This window comes from Phyllopteryx taeniolatus, chromosome 18, assembly GCF_024500385.1.
Source record: "Phyllopteryx taeniolatus isolate TA_2022b chromosome 18, UOR_Ptae_1.2, whole genome shotgun sequence".
Taxonomy (NCBI): Eukaryota; Metazoa; Chordata; class Actinopteri; order Syngnathiformes; family Syngnathidae; genus Phyllopteryx; species Phyllopteryx taeniolatus.
Genome location: NC_084519.1, coordinates 9,025,967 through 9,049,998, shown reverse-complemented (window position 1 = coordinate 9,049,998; position 24,032 = coordinate 9,025,967). Strand labels below are relative to the sequence as shown.

The window sequence follows — 24,032 nt, the reverse complement described above, 5'->3', positions numbered from 1 at the left end:
AATAGAGATAGAGAAAAAGATAAAAGGCGACAGAGAGATAGGGAGATAGAGCGAGATAGAGATAAATTGCCATCGTAATCCAATCTGGATCAGATCTGGATTAAACCTGCCTTGATGTTTCAGCTTCTGATATTGCCAACTCAGAAAATTTGGCAAATATTTAAGACGAGGTGATTATTTGTACATGATAAACACTTACAAATGTGTAATCCGGAACAGATCTGGATTAGTCTTGGTTTCACGTTACAATTTCAGTGACAGTGAGGAGACATTTTTTTTTTAAAAAAGTAGATTTGGTAGATTTAAGTAGACAAATGAGCTGCCTGAATACAGTCGGGATCATATTGGGATGAAATGCAAATTCTGTTCAAATTGGATAAGAAGAAACAATCCGGGTTAAACTTGGTTTCAGTTTACTAGTTCTGACAATGAACACACTTTGCACAACTTCGCACATTTTGTTGAAAGCATATTTTGCTGAGATTTAAGGATCCAAATTTGTAGACTGAGATTGTAATGCAAACAAGATATTTATGACATAAAGCAGCCAGGATCAGATTTGGATTAAAGCTGTTTTAACGTTACAGCCTCTGATACGGCGTAGACATTAGAAATTTGGGTTCAAGTCAGGTAAGATTTTTTTCAATTGGGATTTTACCAGCCAGTCAAATGCACAATCTGGATCAAATCTGGATTAAATTTCTGGGATTTCTGTATTTTACATGAATTTCAGTGAAATGTGTAATCTGAATCGAATACAGGCTATTAATCCTAAACACACATTGCACATTTTTTAAGGCAGATCAAATTCAACAGATTAAAACTGTGTATTTTATTTTAAACATTACATTGTTGTCATAATACAAATGGGATCAGATCTGGATTAAACCTGTTTGTGGTACAGCTTCTGATCATGCCTACACATTGCAAATTTTATTCGAGTTATTTATGTTTTGGCAAACATTTAAGGGTCTGAAAATTGTTTATAATGAACAAATGCTGAATCCAGAAATGTAATCTGGATCTGATTGGGATTGAATCTGGTTTGATATTTCATCTTTGCACATTGCAAATTTCGTTCCAATCAGATCAGACTTCTGAACAGGTTAACTGGGATTTTACCCGCCAGTTAAATGAGCAATCTGGATAAGCATTGTATTAAATTTGATAACACTAAATTATAAAAACAAATTCTGGGATTAGGTGAATTTTATAATTGTAGTGTTAGCGCATAGCTAACATAGAGTGGGAAGTACTCGGAGACAGTTTGGCATATCAAACACATGCTAATAAAAATATGTTATAGCGTATGTGAGCATTTGTGCAAGCCTGTCACCCATCATATCTGAAATGACATATCACCGTTTTAAAGAGACTGCGAGGACAGCAGAGTGCAAAACAAGCACACAGACAAATAATGTCGCAGGAGAGAACAGACGGCCTGCAAATAATAAAAAGAGAGGACGCAGAAAGCAATTCATTAAAGTTAACTGATGGGGGTGAGAAAATGAGGCACAAACACAAAAGAGTGAGTGAAGCAAACCAAGCAGAGTTGAAGCTGCACCCCCGAGTCGCTCTTCTGCCGCCCCAAGACAAAGCTAAAACAAACCAAGTAAGTAAGAAAAGACCCTCAAACGCAAGAGTTCCCAAAGCCGTCTTAAAATTGTCAACGACAAAATCGATGAGGCAACAAAGAATCGTAATGGCCAAAGTGAAGGAAATGTTTCATCCCTATCCACATTGTTTTTAGACAACAAAATGTAGCAAGATCATACATAAGCACAACAAAACCTTTGAACATGTTACATTTTTCAATGGGCGCCAAATCTGGGTTGAATTCGGATGAAACCGTGTTTGTCATTACAACTTCCAACCCTGCATGCACATTATGTTTTTGGTTCTGTCAGAGCTGTTGGCATCTAGAAGATTAAATTGTGACAAATATCCATCAATCTGGATCAGATCCAGATTAAACTTGTCTTGACATTTGGTTGCTTTGAGCCTGTACGGACATCGCAAAGTTTTTTCAAATTTGACATACTTGCCTTTTAAGATCTTGTAGGCTACATTACTTGAGGCCCGCCACGTCATTGGCCTTGAATTTGGTTTACACTTTCTCGGCAATTTCTATGTCAAATTTACAATAACTTGTAGCTTTGGTAGTCAAGCGAGCAGGAGTGTTTGTACACCGCATCCCCACTTTTCCCGACACTGAACATCAGATGGGAGCCACTTATAGTTTTCTCTTCGAGTGGCCTCTTTTTTTCCACCTTTGTCTTTAAAGCCAACATTTTACCTCCCAGCTCGCACCTGAGATTAACACCCCCGAGGGCTCCCTTTGCGTCCCACTTCAAGAAAAAAGGTCTAGGCCATTTCCTTTCTTTTCCTCCACCACTATCATCCTCACTGGTGTGCTCTAGTTCTTTTCACTTGTTGAATTATTTGATGCGTTTTAAGACGTCATCAAGCCAATGCTTCGCATCAAGTATGAATGTTTATGAAACAAGAGAGCAGTGCATTGTCAGACCTGGTAGAGTGTGTGCTTCTTGTCCTTAAAGCAGGGCAGCAGGCGGCTGTAGATCTGCAGGGAGTAATAGTAAGCGGCCAGCTGGAGAGACAAGGCTGTGTGGCACTGCTGCTCGAAACACTGGTTGGCATCCAGGACCTGCACAGAAAAAATTATGACATATTAGATTTTTAAGCCATGATTTTGTGGGTTCTTACAGTATACGGGAAAGTCATAAATTAGAATTGCGCGCTTCAGTGGGGTACCATATTGTGCCTCAACATGTCGGACGGTACTGAAGTCTAGAACAAGAGTTGTAATTCACATGTCGCAGAGAGAACAAATCCCTGTGAGTATTGTCGTATGCTTGGTTTGTATCTGTTGCTGCTCAGTGTGTGCTAATTAGCAGTTGGTCTAAGGTTTAAAAATGACTGCAAACAATATGTTAATTTCTGTTAGCCTGTCTATGGTGTTTCACCTTTTTTGTTAGCATTAAGCTAGCAGGCTTTCTTTTGACAAAATGGTTTGGTTGAGCAGTTTGGTGTTTAACTATACAGTGTTTAATTATCTTTTGTCACTTTCACAGTAAACCAACTGGGAGTGACAGATGCCTCTTATTTGGAGAACTGTGCAAGCAAGACATCTCAATTCTTCAAAGTTATACAAGTCTTCCATCTGAGAAACATAAGAAATACTTCCGTTTTAATTGTTTAAATGTGTGTAAGAGGGGTAAAACTATAAAGAAAAAAGTACATGGTTTCTCTACATCGCAGATTTTTGGGTCTGGAATGCATCCCCTTCGGACTGATTATTTTACCACCAAAAGCCCTTTTTCAGTCTTGTTGTTTTATAGTTTCAGGTGTGACAAAAGCAAAAAATAATAGCGTCGATTCTGTTCTTATATTGTCACCGAACACAATATTTAGTGGGCCTTGAAAGATCAGTCAAAATGCTGATGATGGCAAGATTAAATTCAATTCAACTCAATTTATTTAGGCTAGCACCTTGAGATGCAGCATCTTGTTTTCGAGGGGGTCCCAAAGATGGGGAATATGTGGAACTCTGCTTTGAAAACGCCTGGCAGTCAATGAGTTATAGATTAAATCCAAATTGAATTGAAAAGTGAAATACAACTGAGAATCACTGCTTTAGCCCATCTAGTAAATATTTAAACTTTTATCCTGGTGGCCTCTTGCTTGTTTCCACGTCAGATGCTGATCAGTCCATCAAGTCACAATGCTATCTAGAGTGTCACACAATTAGCGGTGGCTGACAGATGAACAATGCCAGAGAATCGCTTGCCAATGTGCTTTTTTGACCTCCGAGCAAAACAAAATAATAATACTAATTAATGTTATCAATACGGACGGAAGCTTGTTGAAATTCCGCCCACTGCTTTCACTGGGAAAGAGATGTCTGTGATGGACTTGGCGTCCGCCTACCTGAGGTAGGGCCAGTAAGTAGGCCAGTGCCAGCGTGGTGTCCCGGGGAAAGGCATCGCTGGCCAGCTGCAACAACACTGGAGACAAGAAAGGAGAGTTGGATTAACAACCAACAGGAGTTTTATCCTTTGCCAGATGAATACAGATGTCAGTCTGAGTGAGTAAGTGTGGAGAAAATAGAAGTCAAGCAGCAGCATTAAAAATCTCCCCCTTGACTTTGGCCATTCTTTCTTTTTTTTAATATATTATTCGATTTTTTTTTTTTGCTTCTGTGTGTTTCCAGCATAGAAGAGAACTCATTTATTCAAAGATTAAAAAGCAATTGCCCACTCCTGATAAATTCACTCCTCCTACTTTCATCTAAAGTGCACTTTGAGGCGGTCTTGCGATGTTCTCTGTACAACTATTTACGATATCCAATAGAATTAAGTCTCCCTCTTGACTTTGGCTATTCTTTCCATCTTTTTTTATTTTTTTTGCTTCTGCATGGTTCCAACATGGAAGTGGACTGATTTAAAGATTAAAAAGTACATGCCCACTCCTAATAAGTGCACTCCATCTGCTTTCATCTGAAGTGCACTTTGAAAGTTACCCCCAAATTCCAAATAAGCCAATGCAGATCTGTGGAAAGGGGGGGTGCGGGTGGGGGGATAAAAAAATAAATCAACAAGCAGTGCCCCTAAAATTAAGCTTCAAAGGTGGCACAAAAACATCAACATGCGGAACAGACATATAGCAATCTTCTTTGATAAGGGAGTGTTGTTTGCTCTTCTCCGAAAAAAAATTAAAGGAGCACTCCGGAGCACTATTACAGCCAAACATCAAAAGTGGCTCAACAACCATCAAGATGTATGTCACTTGAGGCATCAAAATAGCAAGCTTGGTTGATTTTGTGTAGTGTTGTTCGTGCTTCTCAAAAACAATGTAAAAAAGCACAGAGGAATGCTATTAAACCAAAACATCAACAGTCACACAAATTAACATTTTCATGCATAAGTCACTTGAAACATCGGTATAGCAAGCCTGTTTGCGGGTGTAGTGTTGTTCGCTCTTCTCACAATCAACGTTAAGCAGCAGTGCGGACTGCTAATAAACCCAAACAACAACAGTCACGCAAATTCACATTAACATGCACAATGTCACGTCAAACATTGTTAAAGCAATCCTTTTTGTCTGTGTAGTGTTGTTCGCTCTTTTCGAAAACAATGTCAATTACCAAAAACAGTATAATTTTGAGTTCATTGACTGGCGTACAAAGGATGGGGGCGGGCCGGAGGGGCCTTCTTTCTTGGGGAAAATGAGGTCACAACAAAACCTCTTATCAAGGGGAAATTATGTGTAACATCAGAATAGTAATGTTTGAGTATGTGCTATTGTTCTCGCTTCTCAAAACCAGTCAAATTGCATGCAGTTAAACCAAAACATTAACGTCAACATTTTATTAATTAATCATGATATATTTTTTTGCAGTGAGCACCAAATAGATGTAGTAAACTTGTAGTAACATTTATGAATACACGAGAGTGCAAATCCACTTTGGAATGACAAGAAAAAGCAGAGGAGAACGTTTCCTCAAGCAATTCCATCACCATGTGCAATTAGCTTGAGTCCCCTTTGTGCATTGCATTATGGGAAAAAAAATTATTTTCAGCATACTCCAAATTATCGGGCAAAAATCTAATGAGCCACTCTGATTTATTTCAGTATGTGCATAAGTGTGGCTGAATAATTGAAATAACTGACAATACTTGTGTGGGTGGGAAGTGAAGTCATTAACCTAACCGGGGGTGTTAAAGTGACAAAATAAAATCAAAAGATGGGGGCTGGGTGCGGGGGGGACAACCCGTCTGTAATTAAGGAGAGGGTGAATTCCCAGTTTAATACACACACGCATACAAATGTACACTTGGAGCATGAAAAAGCCCTGTCAATTTTTTTTTGGTCTATTCTTTTTGCTTAGTGCTAAGTACTGTAGCTACTTTACAGATATGTGTATCAAGAAGAATGGTACGGTATATAAAAACCATAAAAATTTAATTAATGAAAAAAAACATGTAAAAACCTAATTGATTTAAATCATCATATAGGCATTACTACAAAAACAAATAAACATGGAATGCATACATGGAAAATGTATAAACAGTTAAAAACAAACATGTAATTTTATTTTAGGGATAAAGGCCATTAAATTATGATTATTATTTGAAAACAACCATATTTAATTAAACTATACACAGTATGTTATGAACACAAAATAAACAGAACAATAAATGAACATAGTTGCTGTCAGGAGGAATCCTCACAGGCAAGCCCATGCAGGCACAGGGAGAACACCCAAACTCTACACAGCTGTGAGGCAGATGTGCTAACCAGTCGGCCACCATGGCGAAAAACACAAGATAACTATTTGCACCCGTTATTGTCTACTAGAAAACATCCGGACTTACAATCTTCAATCTTCTTGTCATGTCGCACGGCTCCCACAAAGTAACACTACTCCCACTAGTTAAACGTTAAAGAGCGTTAAGCGATTTGTTCTCAAGCTATTTTCAAAAATTTACATTGCTTAATAATGCATAGAAATAACATATTTATACATTAAAAAAGTTAAATAATCTGCCTCACAGTTCTGAGGACCGGGGTTCAATCCCCGGCCCCGCCTGTGTGGAGTTGGCATGTTCTCTGCCCTGCCTGCGTGGGTTTTCTCCAGGCACTCCAGTTTCCTCCCACATCCCAAAAACATGCATGTGAGGTTAATTGAAGACTCTAAATGGCCCGTAGGTGTGAATGTGAGTGCAAATGGTTGTATGTTTCTATGTGCCCTGCGATTGGCTGGCAACCAGTTCAGGGTGTATCCCGCCTCCTCCCCAATGATAGCTGGAATGGGCTCCAGCACTCCTGCGACCCTTGTGAGGATAAGCGCCTCAGAAAGTGGATGGATGAATAGAAATAAACATTTTAAAAGTGCTGCCTGGCAAATTGAGGCACAACTCGGTACTAGACTAAAGGCACGCAAGTATAAATCAGGACTTGTGAAAAGTATTAAAAACAAAAATGTACATTGAAGTGTTTTTTATGACTGGCTGGCAACCCGTCCAGGGTTCTACCTGGCCACGGAAAAAATAGATAAAATAATAGAGTAGAAAAATTGTGCTTTAACGTTAAAGGGCATCATGCACAATGATTAGCCAGTAATTTCACTCACTATGTTGCTTATATAATGCACACATTTATGGCCTGAATCTAAAGATAAATTCATCAGTTAATGCTTTTTTGCATGATTTTGTACTTGAAAATTTAAGCGTTAAACAAAGTATTGCAAAAAACAGTTAAATGTTATGCGTGTAATTCATATCTTTGTTGTTGTAAGCGTTGAGGGACCCAAAAACAATACAAATAAACTAGCTTTTGTATTCATACGCAACGGCGAGACAGAGTTAAATATCTTTTGCGGATCGTATCGGCGAATTATGACATGAAAGCCGGCCGATACCGATCAGATCGGCGTATAGTCTACTAGTGAGTCGTATTAGAAATCCAAGAGGATGTCAAAGTCGGGCCACAAAATGCAAGACAAGATGACCAGATGCTGGAGGAGAGGAAAACAAAGACAAAAAAATAAAAATAGGAAAAAAAGGGCAACACGCAGGTTACCATCAAGCCAATGGGTGGAGCAATGCACCACTGTGACAAAGTGGAAACAGCTCTCCACTTCCTCGTCCTTTTCACTCTGCTGGCCCCGCGGCTTTCAATGAGTTACACCTCCGAATGAGCTGATTACACGGCTCTCTCAAGCAACCGATACCGATCGGGACAGGAATTACCACAGGGACAAACACACACCCATCCAAAAGATAACCCTTGACTTTAAAGCATACGCTATTTCGGCTCATGTAAAAAAAAAAAGAAACAAACACTGGCTGTGAGAAAAAGCAACTGTGTTCATAAGTCAACAGGGTTCATGCACTTTTACAGCCATATCCAACAAATTGGTGAGTGAGGCAGATGAGTGAAACAATAGGTCACCATGCTGCCCTGGACTAAAAAAAAAAAAAAAATTTCATAGGTGCATTACAAAAATAGATAACCGTGCTATAAACATAGATATTTCTTGAAAAAATTAACATGAATGCATGGCTGGCGGAGAAGTATTTTGTCAGCTCAATTAGTTACAATTAGAGTTGCACGATTATGGCCAAAATAATAATAACAATTATTTTTATCAATATTGTAATCATAATTATTAATCACGATTATTCTACATTAGGGAAAAAAATCTTTATTTTTATTGCAGTATTTTTAAACAAACGTAAAAGTTTTCAGTGTGAAATGAATCGTTAGACAATAATACATAGATAATACAAAAACAAAAAAATACCCCAAAACAATTCTACTTTACCAAATGCTACCTGAATACATGTGCTATTACAAAGTGCAATCACGAAGTGCAGCTTAATGGAAGCAAATACATTTAATGCATATAACGCAATAACATTAGTCTGCAAGCACCAACTATTCATTTGAAAATCCCAGTCTCAATATAGTAAATTGTCAAGGACGGTACGTCTCCGTTGTTCTGCTTGACCATTGGTCAGTCGTCCAGGGTCGCTAACTGCAAAGAACTCATCAGTTGTGATTACCCTCTCTATTTACTTCTAGCGTTGTTGTTTTTTACTGTGGTCAGGACAGCCGAATAGTTGAAGTCAAGGTAGCTGCTACGAGTGTAAATGGTGTCTTACTGTGACACGCCACCTCTCCGCAAACATGCTGAGAGGGCCAACTTCAAAATAAAAGCTTCATATATTACTTCTCTACATTGGAGATCAATGGCATTTTAAGCTTTTATTTTGAAGTTTGCCACAGAGCGCGGTGCGGCGCTTAATGAAGCCTTAACCATATGTTCGTACCCTAGTGGCTGGCTGACTAGGTTGCGGACACTGCTGCATATTAAGTACTTTTCATATGCAGCAGCGCCCGGATTTTAAAAGTTAAAAAAAATGGCCGACGAGCAGGCTCATTTAATCGTGGCAGCCATAATCGCAATCACGATTAAAATTCGATTAATTGTGCAGCCCTAGTTAGAATGTACTCTATTTTTCTATTTTTCAAACAAACTAATAAGATTGCTGATAGATTGAATTGGATAGTTTATGCATGGACAATAGTTCATTTCATGAATGTACTTGTATAGACATTCATTCATAGCACTTTTCTTGGTAGAAGAATGATGTTCCTCAATGTACAATTGCAAGGAATTTAGGAATTTCATCATCTACGGTCAATAATATCATCAAAAGGTTCAGAGAATCTGGAGAAATCACTCCATGTAAGCGGCAAGGCCAAAAAACAACATTGCCCGTGACCTTCGATCCCTCAGGCAGCACTATTCAATTAAAATAGGTCGAACATGATTTGTAAATCATTGTATTCTGTTTTTATTTATGTTTAACACAACTTCCCAACTTCATTGGAATTGGGGTTGTACTTGCATGTTAATTATATTATATATTTTAATTTCCTATATCCACTACTGCTACTGAAATGACAGAAATGTCCCCATTGTGCCACTAATAAAGGTTATCTTGTATTACAATTATTCATTATTATTAATAATATAATTTTAACCTGACCCTGTTCTCAGACGACATATCCAGTGACGTATTAAGTCATTTCCGGTTCAGGGGGCGTCTTGTGAGGCCGTGAATTATTTTAGGTCTATAGCTCCAGACGTATTAATTGGCTTGTTATTTTGTTGTTCAAACTTGGGTTAGTTTCTGCTGTAACGCGGTTCCAGCCAGACCTATGTGACAAGTGAACTGTATAACCCAATCACTTATTTCAGTGTTTTGCGACTTCATGACACGATAGCTTAGCAATTAGCATCATGCTTTTCCATCTTTGCCTACCCCACTGCTCGCCGTCCGTGATAACAAACGATACAAAGAAGCATATTAAGAAGTGTAGCTTATTCGTTACCATAGAGGGGATGATTAGGGACTTACAATGCGTTGACACTGGACGCAAAGAGAACCTTTTCCTCTGCTGTTTGGAAGCCAGAGCACGCTCATCTAATAAAATAGCGTACCCCCAAGCAGCTTTTTTTCCCCCCTCTCTCTTTTCATCACGGTGGCCGGACACAACGCCATGCTGGCCGGTAATGTCGGATGCTGGATTTTTTTCTCCCCCAATATCTGGAACAATAGGTGTTACTGCCGTAATTAGTCAGCGTTCAGTGATTTCCGTAACAAAATACGGACATTCCGTAACATTTGCCAGCTGTGTTGCTCAGTTTTTTTTTTTTTTTTTTTTAAATATTATTGTTATGGCAGCATGGTATATGCACATTAACTCACTCATTTACACATGCACACACACACTCCCACTCACCCACACGCATGCAAGCATGCACGCTCACCTTTAATTAAACATTCAGTCCCTCACTCACTAAGGTCACAACCGAATTGGTTTGCGAACAGTTGATGTATTAGTATTTTTATCAATGCAACCGGGTGTAAAAACAACAGATTACAGCCTCGTCAACACACACGCATCGTGCGTGTTTGTGCAAGTGTGTGGGTCACTCTCCACTCATGTCATTATTAATTACGTCCCTTATCAGAGCCTGGTGGACAAAACTCAATCAATGTGTTTATTTTCTTAAAGGCCATCTCTTCAAGTGTGTTTTCGGCGAGAGTGATTGGTCCAGCCATCTGGTACCAATTAACCGCGTCACAATGCCGCATCAGAGGAAGGTGAATTCAAGGGTACGTATTATGAAAATATTTTACTTTTTGTATTTTGGCATTGTACGGTTGTTTAATACCGTAGGATTTAAACGATGTTCACCTTCTGTGGCAGGAAATAAGGTCGCCCCTTCCGTTTTGGCCTCGGCCAGTTTGCCAGTCCTCAGCAACACCTCGGCGAAGTTCTCGGGGGGAACATCTTTGTAGGACGAATACACGTCTTGACTCTGATAGATAAAGACACACCCGAGAGGAAAGACTGTTAAAGAACAGCAGGAGAATTCCTACAAAAAGTTTCCAACTTGCACAGTTTGCACAAAAGTATTGGGACATGTAGCCATTTGTAGGTCATTCCACAGGTGTTTGATATAAACAAAAAACATTTGACCATTTATTCCATATGCTTCATATCGAGCTTAAGTTTCAAGTCCTAGTATGCTCTTTGTTCTCACTAGTAAAACAATTCAGGGCAATAATAGAACAACTGTTTTTTTACTAATAATTTTTTTCCACTACTACTGCCATTTTTGGTATATATGTACGCAATTAAACCTGACAACTCTACTATGCTGCACTAGCAACACTACGAGGCCCAACTAGTAGGCATTTGTCATGCACTAGTACCCTTTTAGACCAAAGTGCCCACGAGTAGGTTTGCCTCACAAGTAACATGTAGTTGTTCTAGTTTCCCCAAAGATGTCCTACTAGTATGCGGAAATGCCGTACAGTTGTGAGAAAAAAAAACATTATTACTGAGACAGTCATTCTACTAGTGTGCTGAATTGTCGAATAACTGCTGAAACATTTTTTTCCTCAAAGTTTATTCGATACCTTTGACTTCTATCTTAAGGTCCATGTACTAGTGCACTCTTTGTCCTTACTAGTAGGACAATTTGGGCATACAACTAATACAACTATATGTTACTAGTGAGACAAAACTGTGCAGTAGATGTCAACTGCATGCTAGTAGTACTAGTACCACTATAGAATTATGTCGTAAACTTCTAATGCTTCTAATGCTGCTGTCTAGCAGTCTTAGTAGCACACAGATGTCAACTAGTACACAGTTTCGCCTCACTAGTAACATGCAGTTGTCCTAATAGTATGCCAGACTTGTCCTACTAGTGTGCAAAAATGTCATACAGTGGTGGAAAAAACTTGCGTGGTAAGGCACAGTCCTTCTACCGTTGTGTCTCAGAGTTAAAAAAAAAAAAAAATATCCAAATAAAATAAAAATCAGCCCAGGGTAATCCTTTTCCCAGCATTAAAGGTCAAGCTCCTCTTTTACTTGATTTTTTTCTACTTCTGTTGACAGTTATCTTTTTTTCCCTGCATGAGGCTGCTCCTTTGTTTTTGTTTTTTCCTCACAGCATGTCAAATCGTGTTGGATGTTACGCCGCTGCTCCTCTTCTTCCTCTCACACCGACGTCTCCCAAATTGCTTCTGGCATTAAAATGAATTAGCGAAATCAATATTAATTTATTCCCAGCCTCGTTTTTTATTTTATTTTATTTTATTTTGAGCTGTTTGAAGTAATCGGAAGGAGGATGAAAATCTAATTAAACGCCTCAAGTCATGAACCCACTCAGGCATATTTGCTGTAATTTAAGAATGTTGCCCGAGGCAAGGAGGGGTAATAATAAGCGCAAAAAGAATGGGGGGGAAAAAAGAAGAATGGAAATTCATTGTCATTGACAACCACTGTGTATCCCAGTGGGCATCATCTAATTGTTTATGATAGTAAACTGTATGTACAGTGGATGTTTAAAAAAAAAAAACAACGGTTACAAGTTGATATAAAGCCTCTTTTACACAGAGGTCCAGAGAATTACCACATAAGTTACAACCTAACTAATGTTTATCACAATTTTTATGTGATTTTTAGTATATTTCAAAATTTTCTACAAGAACAGACTGAAATAGGTTTTACAAGTTAGAATTAAGATATGAATGTCTCCAGTGTATTTAGTAGATGTGGGTTAGTGCTTTAGCTATACAGCTAATGCTAAGGCTAACATTTGATAACTATTGCTAATCACATTTTTATATGAGGATTTTTGTACAAAATCCTAATAAATCCACAAGAACAGGTTAAATTTGGTTAAATTGGAATAAAAACATGAATGTCTTTATTTTGGTTATTTACAGAGGATATGGGTTACTTCAAAGAGGCTAATGCTGTGGCCATTGCTAATCTTTGATAACAATTGTCAATCAGCCTTTTAGATAATGACTTTTGCAGAAAATCCAATAACATTTTCATGAGAACAGGCTGTCTTAGTCTGACCCAAAATATGAATGGCAATATTGGAGTAATTAAAGTAGATATCGGTTACTTGTTCATGACATGCTAATGTTTAGACTAACTAGTGTTAATCACATATTTATCTGATGATTTTTGTACAAATTCTTGTTTATTTTTCACAGAACAGGCTGAATTTGTTTGTCTACTTTAGAATCAAATGTCTTTATTTTGGTTACTCAATGTGAATATGGGTTACTTCAGCGAGGCTATTGCTACGACTAAGGCTAAACTAGTGTCAATCAGCCTTTTATCTGATGATTTTTGGAAAAATTATCTTACTAATTTTTCACAAGTAGAGACTGACTTGAGTTATCCAAGTTGGAATCAAATCATGAATTTCTTTATTTGGGTTATTTACGGTGGATACAGGTTACTTCAAAGAGGCTAATGCTAAGGCAAAAGCTAAGAATAGTGATAAAAATGCGATGAACTGTAGTTATCGGATGATTTTTGTACAAATTCCTAAAAAAATTGAAAAAAATAAAAACAGACTGAATTAGGTTCTCCAAGTTGGAAACAAAACAAATGTTTCGGGTGGATATGGGTTACTTCAAATCGGCTAAAGCTAATGTGATAACTAGTGTTCATAATATGTCTATGTAATGATTTTTGTACAAAACCCTACAAAACTGACAAGTCAGGACTGTACTACTAGGATAGTCACTTTTCCAAAATATGTCTCCTTGGAATTAGAAGCGAAATAATCTAATATTAGATCTGGGGAGTCCAGATTGGGCCCCCCATCTGCATCCACTCACCAGGTCTACATAGGGAAGGTCAATGAGCTCTTGATAGAAGGAGCAACAACCTTGACGTTCCAGCTTGGAATTCTCACTTGAGCGAACCTTGCTGGCGGCTCCGTCGTCTGGACACTGAAAAACACAAAATCAAAATAAACTTTATTCAACATGTTTCTCGTTGCCTTACGGAAAGCCAACAACTCTCCACATAAATATCAGCAGCAAGCCCAGGATCATCAATCTCTACCCAGGCATCCACTGGGCAAGTCCAGCCTACGGCAAAGGACAAGATGCTGAACTATTCAACAGGCAGGCTTGTCAGTTGTGCACAAGACCAGCTTCTTGATTGGTCGCTCTCATGTGATGCCCGTGTAGTCTTTTCGGTGGCCGACATGCACGTAAATACGAAATCTAGAGTGCGTACGTGATGCAAAGTTTATTTAATTCTAGCTTTCTTATACATTGTCGCTGTCAGGCGGAAAACACGTAATGTCTAAATATGGTGAATTTATTTTTTTTCCCAAATCTATTCTATTGATCTGGCCTCAAAAAGGTCTGTTATTTTTAAACATTATTAACCCATTTAAAGTGTTGAAAATACCTTGAGAAGTAAATCTAGTAACTGTCTGAGAGGTATTATGAAACTCCCCCTCTTCTCCTACGTTGCGGGAGCCGTGCGGCATTATGTTGCCTGAAGATTGAAAGTCTGGATACTTTTTAGACAATAAAGAATGAAAAATAGGTTGGATACATATACGCAAGCCTGTTTCGTTAAAAATAGAACGCTGTAATGCTTCGGTGCAGAAGGAACTGGTCAGCCACGAAACTAAGTGCGTGCATATTCATTTCCATCCAGGTGTCCTAGATATTTTCTTAAGTACATACATTCAGCGGGCGCAGGTAGTTGAGCGACTGCTTCAACCAGCGGTGATCGCCGACCGCGCTCAGCACGGCCTTGGTGGTCAGACCCGTCGTGGCCAGCACCTTCATGGTCTTGGCGGTCGTCCTGTGGAGCAGATCCCCCGCCGTCACCCCGTGGGGGCCCACCGCCTGTAAGGTGGGACACAATAAAATTCCTGCCTTTGATCCAACATTCACACAAAAACATAGACTAACATTATTTTTAATCACATTGTGATTGTGTTGTATTGTAGTTTGCAGTCACTCGTAACTCACTGACTGGCAGCCATTTTCAAACCAAAGTTTCACATATCGCCAACCGTTTTAGACCATTTTGACTGATCTTTCAAGACCCCCAGAATATTGTGTTCTGTGACAATATAAGCACTGAATTTACCAAAAGAATGATTAGACTCTCTTCTTTCACCAGAAGAAAAGTTTATTTCTCGATTTTTCTGTCCTTTAGTACTCAACACCAGAACATGGGTTGGTTTCACCCAAAACACCAGTTTCTGACCAAAAAGCAGAGAAAACGAGCGCTAATATTTTTTACTTTGTGAAAAATCTAATTATAAAACAAGAAGAAAAAGACTGAGAAAAGGGCTTTTGATGGGAAAATAAAAATTTACTTAAAGAAATGCACCGTGAGCGACACTGACGTACCACGTGGCTCGAGTGGTCAGTGTCTTTTTTACATGCCGTTCGTCATTCATTCCATCAACTGCAACATCTTTTCACTTGACCATGACACTACTACTACCTACTGCAACACATACTCCGTTTATACCATACATACACTGTACATACTCTTTTCAAGTGTGAGGTATGGAAACTTGTCCGGCTTCCAATGTGTTGGTATTTCCTTCCCTCATAATCGACATGACATGTGGAGGTTATCCCCCTAATCTTTATCTTCTACTCAAAAGCTGCGCTGATCTGAAATTCAAAGCAATAAAATGCCGCCATCTACAAGGATCTGTGAAACATTACAGCGGTTTACAAACCTGAATTTCATAGACAAGCTGCCCGATGAAAAACGGACTTGACAAATATATTCATTGGTGGCAGGAATCGGTTGGTTTCCAGTTGAGTTAATAGAGGGCGGGTTACTACACCATCATATGAAAGGATTTCAAAAGTCACATTTGGTGGGCACTGGGCTGAATTTGTCATCAATACTTTAAACACTGACTCACACTCAAGATGTTTGTTTATAAAAAACAACAACAACAACAAGCATGGAGACCTCTAGAGATGTCTGGAGGGGGCTTGCGTCTTGAAAGGTGAGGAGCAGAGGACAACAAAATGACAACAGATCGCTTCAAATGAGCAGCCATGCATACACAAAAGGCGATGCCATGTTAAGTCATTAAACATTAAACGCCCACTCAAGACATCATAAAGCTGGCCTGTCTGATAGTGAGGAGAGAGAGAGAGAGAAAGAAAAGGCATAAATAATCCAAACAAACCCAGGAACCTTAACACCGGATTTACACCTCATCAAATATGCAGGAAGGCTGCAGGAAATCTCACAAAGCGGGACGTTAGGAGAGGAAGATGAGACAAGCTAATCGATTGGACAGTGGGGTAGGGGGGGGACGGGGGGGGGGGGGGGGGGGGGGCTAATATTTTTACCAAATGGATACAAATAAACACACCTTGGATGAGTTGCTTTCATCTACTTCTATTGCACCATCTGAAATCTCAGGCTCCATTTGATAGTTGACTGCCTGGTACAAGACCTGCAAGACATTAAAAGATGGATGACATTGGTTTATTTTTGTACTCAGGAGACTACCATTAATGCAAAATATGCATTATATTAGGGTTGCAACTAATGGTGATTTTAATAATCGATTGATCTGTTGATTTATTTATTTTTTTCAATTAATCTGTGAATCAGATTAAGACGAAATTTGCATCTCTTTATTAGAAAACAAGACATTATTTCAAATTGACAGTGCATAAAATGCACATACATAAATTGATTATGATTCGGTTCCTGGTTTGGTACATAACATGTCAGAAAATGTGCAAAAATGTTGGTCATTGTTTTCCAAAGTAAAATATGTTTTCAAATGTCTTATTTTAATAAAACAAAGATAATTAGTCCGCTTTCATGGAGGACTACAGGAATCTGAGCATAGGCATTTACTGTTCAGAGGCTGAAATTTCGAGGATTTGGAAAATTTTAAGTTAAACAATGCCCGTAAACGATTAATCAATTATCAAAATAGTTGATTAATTTTACAATCAATTAATTGTCAAGTAATCGATTAACCATTGCACCGCTACAGTATACATTTGTTGGGCATATTTTAACTGGTTACCCTTTTCATTTTGTGTTGTTTTGACATAACTTTGCGTTAAAAACTTGGGACAGCACACCAGACAAAGCTCTGGGAGATGCCAACACCAATAGTCACATTACACTGAAATGAAATGACCCAGACGCAAGGAAAAACTGAGTTGAAAGGAGTTTTGTCCTCGGTGATAGGTCATGACTACCTCTTGTGACTGGCTCCCAGTCATCTCTTACATCCTTCCAAGACATTTTCTGAATGGACTATTTATGGGTTACTACAAACAAATGTTATGGATGATAAGTGCTTCAACCTGGGTCTGCAGATCGCTGGAGGCAGCCAAGAGTGTGTGGATGTTGTCGGGCGGACAGTGTGTGAGCGAGAAGGCCAGCAGCTGCTGTCTGGCTTCCAGGTCAGTGAAACCTTCGCACTGGCCCAGCAGACTGCACACATCCCAGGCCAGACTGTAACCTGAAAGCGGGGAGAGGGACATATCCAGCTTTCTCACATGGTCTCCCACATTTCTCTCTGTGTTGTGCCTCAGAAGTGACTTCCCTTGGAGTGATTTTCCTCGGTATGATTTTTTGTTGTTGTTTAAAGCGAGGCCAGAAAAAACAATCACGTTTAAATCCCTGCAGGCAAATTGTATGAAGCACACGGAGAAGAATTACACAGTGCAATATATTATGTTCTGGTAATCGTTCTCCTGAGTGGAGCGTACACAAACGCAGTCGACCTTGAATCGGACCGTCTAAGATAGGATGCAAGCAGGATAATTGTTTAAAACGCTGGCAACTCTGATTAAAAAAAAAAAAACAGACTGAACTCATAATAAATGAAGCATCTAAAGAGGTTATATAACATATTGTCGCATATGAAAATCTCATATTCCCACGATGATTTTTACGTAACATAATTACATCTTCCATGTTAGGCAAACAATCATTGAAAAGAGGTACAAATCCCAGTTTATTGCGGTTTATTCCTTAGCTCTTGTTCTCACTCTCTTGCTGTCAAGAAATGGGAGACTACAGTATAACATTGCGTCGACGAAACGAAAAAAAGACACGTTCTTGTTTTAAAGCTGTTCGTCACTCCCACTAGAACTTTACACAAATCAAAGTACAATTAAACACTGTATATTTAAACACCAAAATGTTAAACCAAGCCATGTAATTTTGTCTTATGAAAGTCAACTAGCTTAATGGTAACATATAACGTGCAACGTCATTGACAGGCTAACAAAAATCAAAATGAATGTGACAGTACTTATGAATCTTCAAACAACTAACACGGAGAGCATCAACACATACAAATAGACCATACAACAATACTTAAGCACAAGTCTAAATTTGGACTTGCCTGTATACCATAAAAACCCATAAAAAAATTGCTTAAAAATCTGCGATATAGAGGAGGCATGAACAATGAACCGCGACATAACAGACATTCACTGCAAATTACAACATGTACCAATCTGCTATCAGAATCCACGAGGAATTAGAATTACTTGATTAATTGATGAGCAATTTCCCCAAATAATCAACCACAGAAATGTATGCCTCGCGGCTCCACAGAGTTTCGAAATTGCTCATTTTAGAGATGCTGTTCCCAAATAAGTCAAAACATCACTTGTGGTGCTTGGTGGATGTGTGCGTGTAAATACATTAGTGCTCTGCTAACGATGTACCTGCAGTCATGAGATCCTGACAGTGGATGTAAGAAGCCTTGAAGTCCAGACACTGGAGGGCTTGCTCAGCTAGCAGGGTCAACACTTGGCCTTTGCGGGTAGCCTCATCATCCCCTTGATAGACACACACACACACACAAACACATAAAAGCTGCTTTTTTAAATAAATGATATTTATTTTCATCTTGACCAACACCCTAAACTCATAATCCTGCTCATCACGTCTTAAATCTGTCTCAATAAATCTCCTTCTGCCTTCTGAAGGTCGGAACAACGAGGAAGCATATTAATCGTTGTCTGCCCCAGTAAATGAGGTTACTGTGGTGGCTCTTCATCTCGGCCGGCCACAGATAAACATGGAGAAAGGCATTCCTGCATTACAGTGTCGGCAGGATTGCTTTTAGTGTTAGTATTCACGCCGCGTCTCAGGACTATTTATATACCATCACCGACACAACTATATTAAAAAAATTAAAAATACAAATACAAAAGGACAAGAGAAAGAAGATGAAAAGCAGTGTTTCTGTATAGGCTGCTCAGGACAATATGGCTAAAATCACAATTTGACCAGTATTACCATTGTAGAAGTATAGTAGTACCACTCCGACATCAGCTGTGTTTGGGTTACGATTACAATATCGCAGTTAAAATATGTGTTTATTATACTGTCGATGTACAGGGGGTCCTCAGTTTATGACAAAGTTCCGATCCTACAGTTTGTACGTAAGCGAGAATGCACTGTCTATCTGTCTGTCTGTCTCTAACTATCTAATCTAGCTTTCCTAAAGGGATGCCAAGTAATTATTACATTTATGTAGAGTGGACCGACTGAGCCTTGTGGAACACAGCTACCGTAATTTCTCGTGTATAATGCGCGTTTTTTTCCCCAAAATTTGTTTATATTGTAATAGGTATAGATTTATAAAATGGAAAAAAACTTTCACATTTTATAAATGTATGCCGCCATCTAGTGGTTATCAAAAAGCTGTACACTTTCATTCCAAAATGCCACCACCACGTAGTGGTTAAAAAAAAAGTGTAGCCTACACTTTCATTCCAATATGACAGGGATACATATGACTGCGTATATGTACAGTTGTGCTCATAAGTTTACATACCCTGGCAGAATTTGTGAAATGTTTTTTTTTTTTTTTTTTTTAAATATGACTGAACAACAACCATCATTAATTTCTTTATGGTTATGTTTTGTTTAATGATAATGCTTTTCTGAAATGCTTGACCGTTTAATTTGAATCCCATTAAAATAAAATTAAATGTGGTTCGCCTGGTCCTTCATGTTTTCTTTAAAGAATTGTGCCCATCTTACAAATTCTGCCTGGGTAATCAAACAACTGTGTGTTTTCTAATTTAGTAACTAAAAGTAGAGCTGTGAATTTCAAAATAAGAGCCAGTATATTAAAAAAAAAGGATTACGTGTTCAAATAAAGTGCTTAATTTCAGAATAAATCTTTGATAAAAAACTAACAAAATACAGATTATGCTTCATGTTTTCATCATATGGGTAGAAGCAAAATCATGCATTGTAAAAATGCATTATACATAGCTAGAAGGGTTTTCCAGAATTTTGAGGTCAACTTTGGGGGTGCGTATTATACATGGGTGTGTATTATACACGAGAAATTACGGTAGTTATCTACTGCAATGCCAGGCAATTTTGACATTCATGTAGACTAAAGTACATAAGTAAAAATCTGTGGATTTAGTATAGAACCTAGGGGAACACCACAAGTTTCTATCAATGTGGTTCCTCAGTTTACAGTGGAGTTCTGTAACTACAGCGGCAATGTAAATAGAAAGTCGGAACATGTTGAAGTCTATTACTAACCTAGGCTACTGCAGTCGTGAAGTCATAATTACAGTAAATATTTGTATGAAAAACATTAGTAGGATATACATATATGTACTGTAGATTAATACACTTTTGGCATTATAGGCTCTCCTCCTGGCTGACATACTACGGTACGGTAACGTATTCATACATTTTTGTGGGATTGTGGGGATTATTTTCTCTCTGGCCACTGATTAATTTACCTGCTAACTTGATGTTCATACTTGGTTACTCTCCGCTGTAACGCGGTTCCAGACAAACCTCTGTGTGAAGTTTACTGTACCACCTATGCACTTATTCTGGTGTTTCGTGACGATAGCTAAGCAACTATCTAGTGGTCAGACACACACGATGACGTCATCAACAATCATCGCGACAAGGGAGAATACAAATTTCTACCATAGGCCAGATTTATAGGATTGACCAGATATACCGTATATATGGCATACCCCCTACTGCACAATCCTTTATAGCTATGCTGCAGCTACCTCGTTCTCGGTCTTGCTCACCCTTTAAAGGGGCCACAACACAAGGGAGTTCTTCTTTTTGTTTTTGCCATTTTAGATGGCAGAAATGTCACTCTCTATTAAATCGGGGGTCCGTTAACTTTTGACAAACGCTATTACATAGTTTCAACAATTCTAGAAAGTACTTTAAAGTAAAGCAAAACATTAAACTCCAAGACACTGAGTTTATAAAGACCTCTTTAAGATAGAGAGCACATTCCCGTAACTGCATTTCGTTAAATAATACTGTTTGTGTATGTTGAATGAACCATGAACAAGGATTCCAATGTATCCTGGGGTTGTACTCGGGCTACAAGTATCATTTTCCTCATTGATTGATTATTTTTTTCGAGTAATCGACAATAAACCGTAATCAAGTCACCAAAACTCAATTTCCTAGAAAAATGTATGTTTTTTTTGGGGGGGGGGGGGGGTGGCAAAACACATTCATGTGGACAAGACTACAAGTGTAGCCACCAAGGCTCTTTGAAAAATCATTAGAAGGCTCCCACTTAAGTCAGCACAATGTAATTCTAAATTAGTGCATGATAACAAAGGCTACCTTCAGACAAAAACAGTTTCTGAACCCCCACTCCAAAAACCTCACTAAGCCTTTTTTTATGAGGCAGAAACCAAACCCTTGGCGGCCATACCGGTGAGATACCTGCATTAAATATTCACCTCACAGTCCCAGAGCTATGCACCCCTTCAAAAGCTGCCCCCCGCCCCACCCCGACTGCTGCATTTTATTTATTTAAAAATATGTTTATTCCTCCTCTCATCTCAGAGAGGGGCCCGCTGACTTGATGCGAGGAGAACAAAACGCCACAAGGCCGCTAGTTGGGGGATCCTTTTAGTTTTTTTCAGAGGAAGTTCAAATAAATCCAATTTATTTAGCTCTATTAACTCTAATACAAACTTTAAAAGGAAAAAAAAAAAGACTTCATACCCGCCCTTCCTTGGATGGAGTTAGCTGTCAATCAACAGCAAGGCATACAGGAAACTGATGGTTGAAATAGTGAGGTAATAAACATTGCCCCAGGCAACGGTTTACACAGCAACAAAGCAGAGAGAGGGAGGGGTACTTCTTTTTTTCCCTACAAACTTAACACAGCAAGACATTATTGATAATTGTGCAACATTTACATAAGGTTGAATGCCCCTCAGGCAACGCTGGATACTCAGATTTTTACTAGCTGCTTATTTATTGCTCGTTGCGGAGCAGATTGCATCAAACAGACACATTTCCAGCCCGATACATCACATCATTATTATGATCGGTACAATTGAATGAGATATCGATAACATCTCTTAGGCTGAAGGATAAGTTACAGTATATATCGCTGTTCATTCTTTACACATCGGCTATATGGGGGATTTTAATACAACTTACTAGGGCTGCAGAATTAATCGAATTTTAATCATGATCGCGATTTTGGCAGACACGATGAAATGAGTCTGATCGCCAGCGATTTTTTGCATTTGAAAAATGGAAATTTTCATCTGCGCTGCTCCATATGAAAAGTGCTTCATTTGGAGCAGTGGCCGCAACCTACTCAGCCAGCCATTAGGTGGCGAACGCGCAGTTAAGGGTTCGTTAAGCTCCGGCACTCCTCTCTGGTGCCAACTTAAAAATAAAAGCCTAAAATGGCACTGATATCCTATGTAGTAATATATGAAGCTTTTATTTTGAAGTTGGCCCTCTCCGCACGTTGGCGGAGTGTCGGCGTATCACAGTAAGACACTATTAACAATCGTTGTAGTGGCTGCCTTGACTTCAACTTTTTGGCTGGCCTGACCGCAATGAAAAAACGCCGGGAGTAAATAGAGTGGGAAATCACAACTGCTGAGTTCTTTGCAGTTTGTGACCGTGCTCGACCGACCAATGGTCAAGCAGAACATCGGAGACGTACTGTCCTTGACATTTCACTATTTTGACAACAAGGATTTGAAAATGAATAGTTGGTGCTTGCAGCCTAATGTTATTGCCCTCTATGCATTAACTGTATTTGCTTCCATTAAGTTGCAATTCCTGATTGCACTTTGTAATAGCACATTCATTCAGTTACCCCTTGCTAAAGTATATTTATTTTTTATTATTGCTTAATTATTCTCATTTAAAGATTCATTATGAACTGAAAACTGTTATATACTGTTTGCGAAAAAGTAGTGCAATAAAAATAAAGATTTTTCCCTAACATGAAGAATAATCATGATTTAGAATCGTGATTACAATATTGATCAAAATAATCATTATTATTTTGGCCATAATTGTGCAGCCCTACAACTTACGACAGTTCATTATCAGACATAAAAAACACTTCCGAGGTACCTGCGGCTTTAGAAAGTCACAGTTTCAAAACTGCTAAAACTTGCCATACGCGGTATGAGCATTTTTATTTTTTGGGGGGGAGGGGTCATCAGTGCAGGCAAAGTAACACTGATCCCTCCAACTCCCGTTGTTACTGGGAGCATTCACTGAGCCCAATGACATTTCCCTTTGTCAAAAAAGTCATCTCTTTTGGGATTTTTCGGGTACCATGGCTTGGTCGAGGAAGGATGTTTTGCAAAACAAGGAGGCAATACTTCCAATTCGATATGAAATTTACGAGAGAACCACCCAACACTCTTCGACAAATTCAAAGTAATCTTGTACCGCTATCTTGAAATGAATGTTTGTAACCCGTTACGAGACTTAGCCCGTCTTCAGTTCAAAGAGTGAATTGCAAACTAGGTAACTGGCATGGCTAACATCAGCTTGTTTCCACTCTTGTTACTTGACAAAGCAAAGAAGTAGGTACTCATTTTCTGAAAAATAAGTAGTTTCATAGTTGTACAACATTGAATTTCTTTAAAAAAAAATGAATGTTTTATTTTCTTTTTACATTTCCTGAAGTACCTAGAGAGCGCGTTCAGTGGAAAAAAGTTGTTACTTCGTGGAAAAAAGTTGTTACTTACCAAATATTTCAAAGAGGGATGGTAAATGGACTGCACTTATATAGCGCTTTATCTACACCATCACTGTGCCCAAAGCGCTTTATAAAGCCT

At 38.7% G+C, this 24,032-nt stretch overlaps 1 protein-coding gene across 1 annotated transcript in view; it reads right to left on the bottom strand.

The window, feature by feature from the left end:
- The window catches only part of nbas (NBAS subunit of NRZ tethering complex), a 170,552-nt gene that overhangs the window by 73,119 nt on the left and 73,401 nt on the right, over nt 1-24,032 (bottom strand). Inside the window, 8 exon segments of the mRNA XM_061753787.1 lie at nt 2,528-2,665; nt 3,949-4,025; nt 10,795-10,918; nt 13,755-13,868; nt 14,622-14,786; nt 16,295-16,378; nt 17,253-17,410; nt 18,630-18,743. Coding sequence (XP_061609771.1) covers nt 2,528-2,665; nt 3,949-4,025; nt 10,795-10,918; nt 13,755-13,868; nt 14,622-14,786; nt 16,295-16,378; nt 17,253-17,410; nt 18,630-18,743 — 974 coding nt within the window.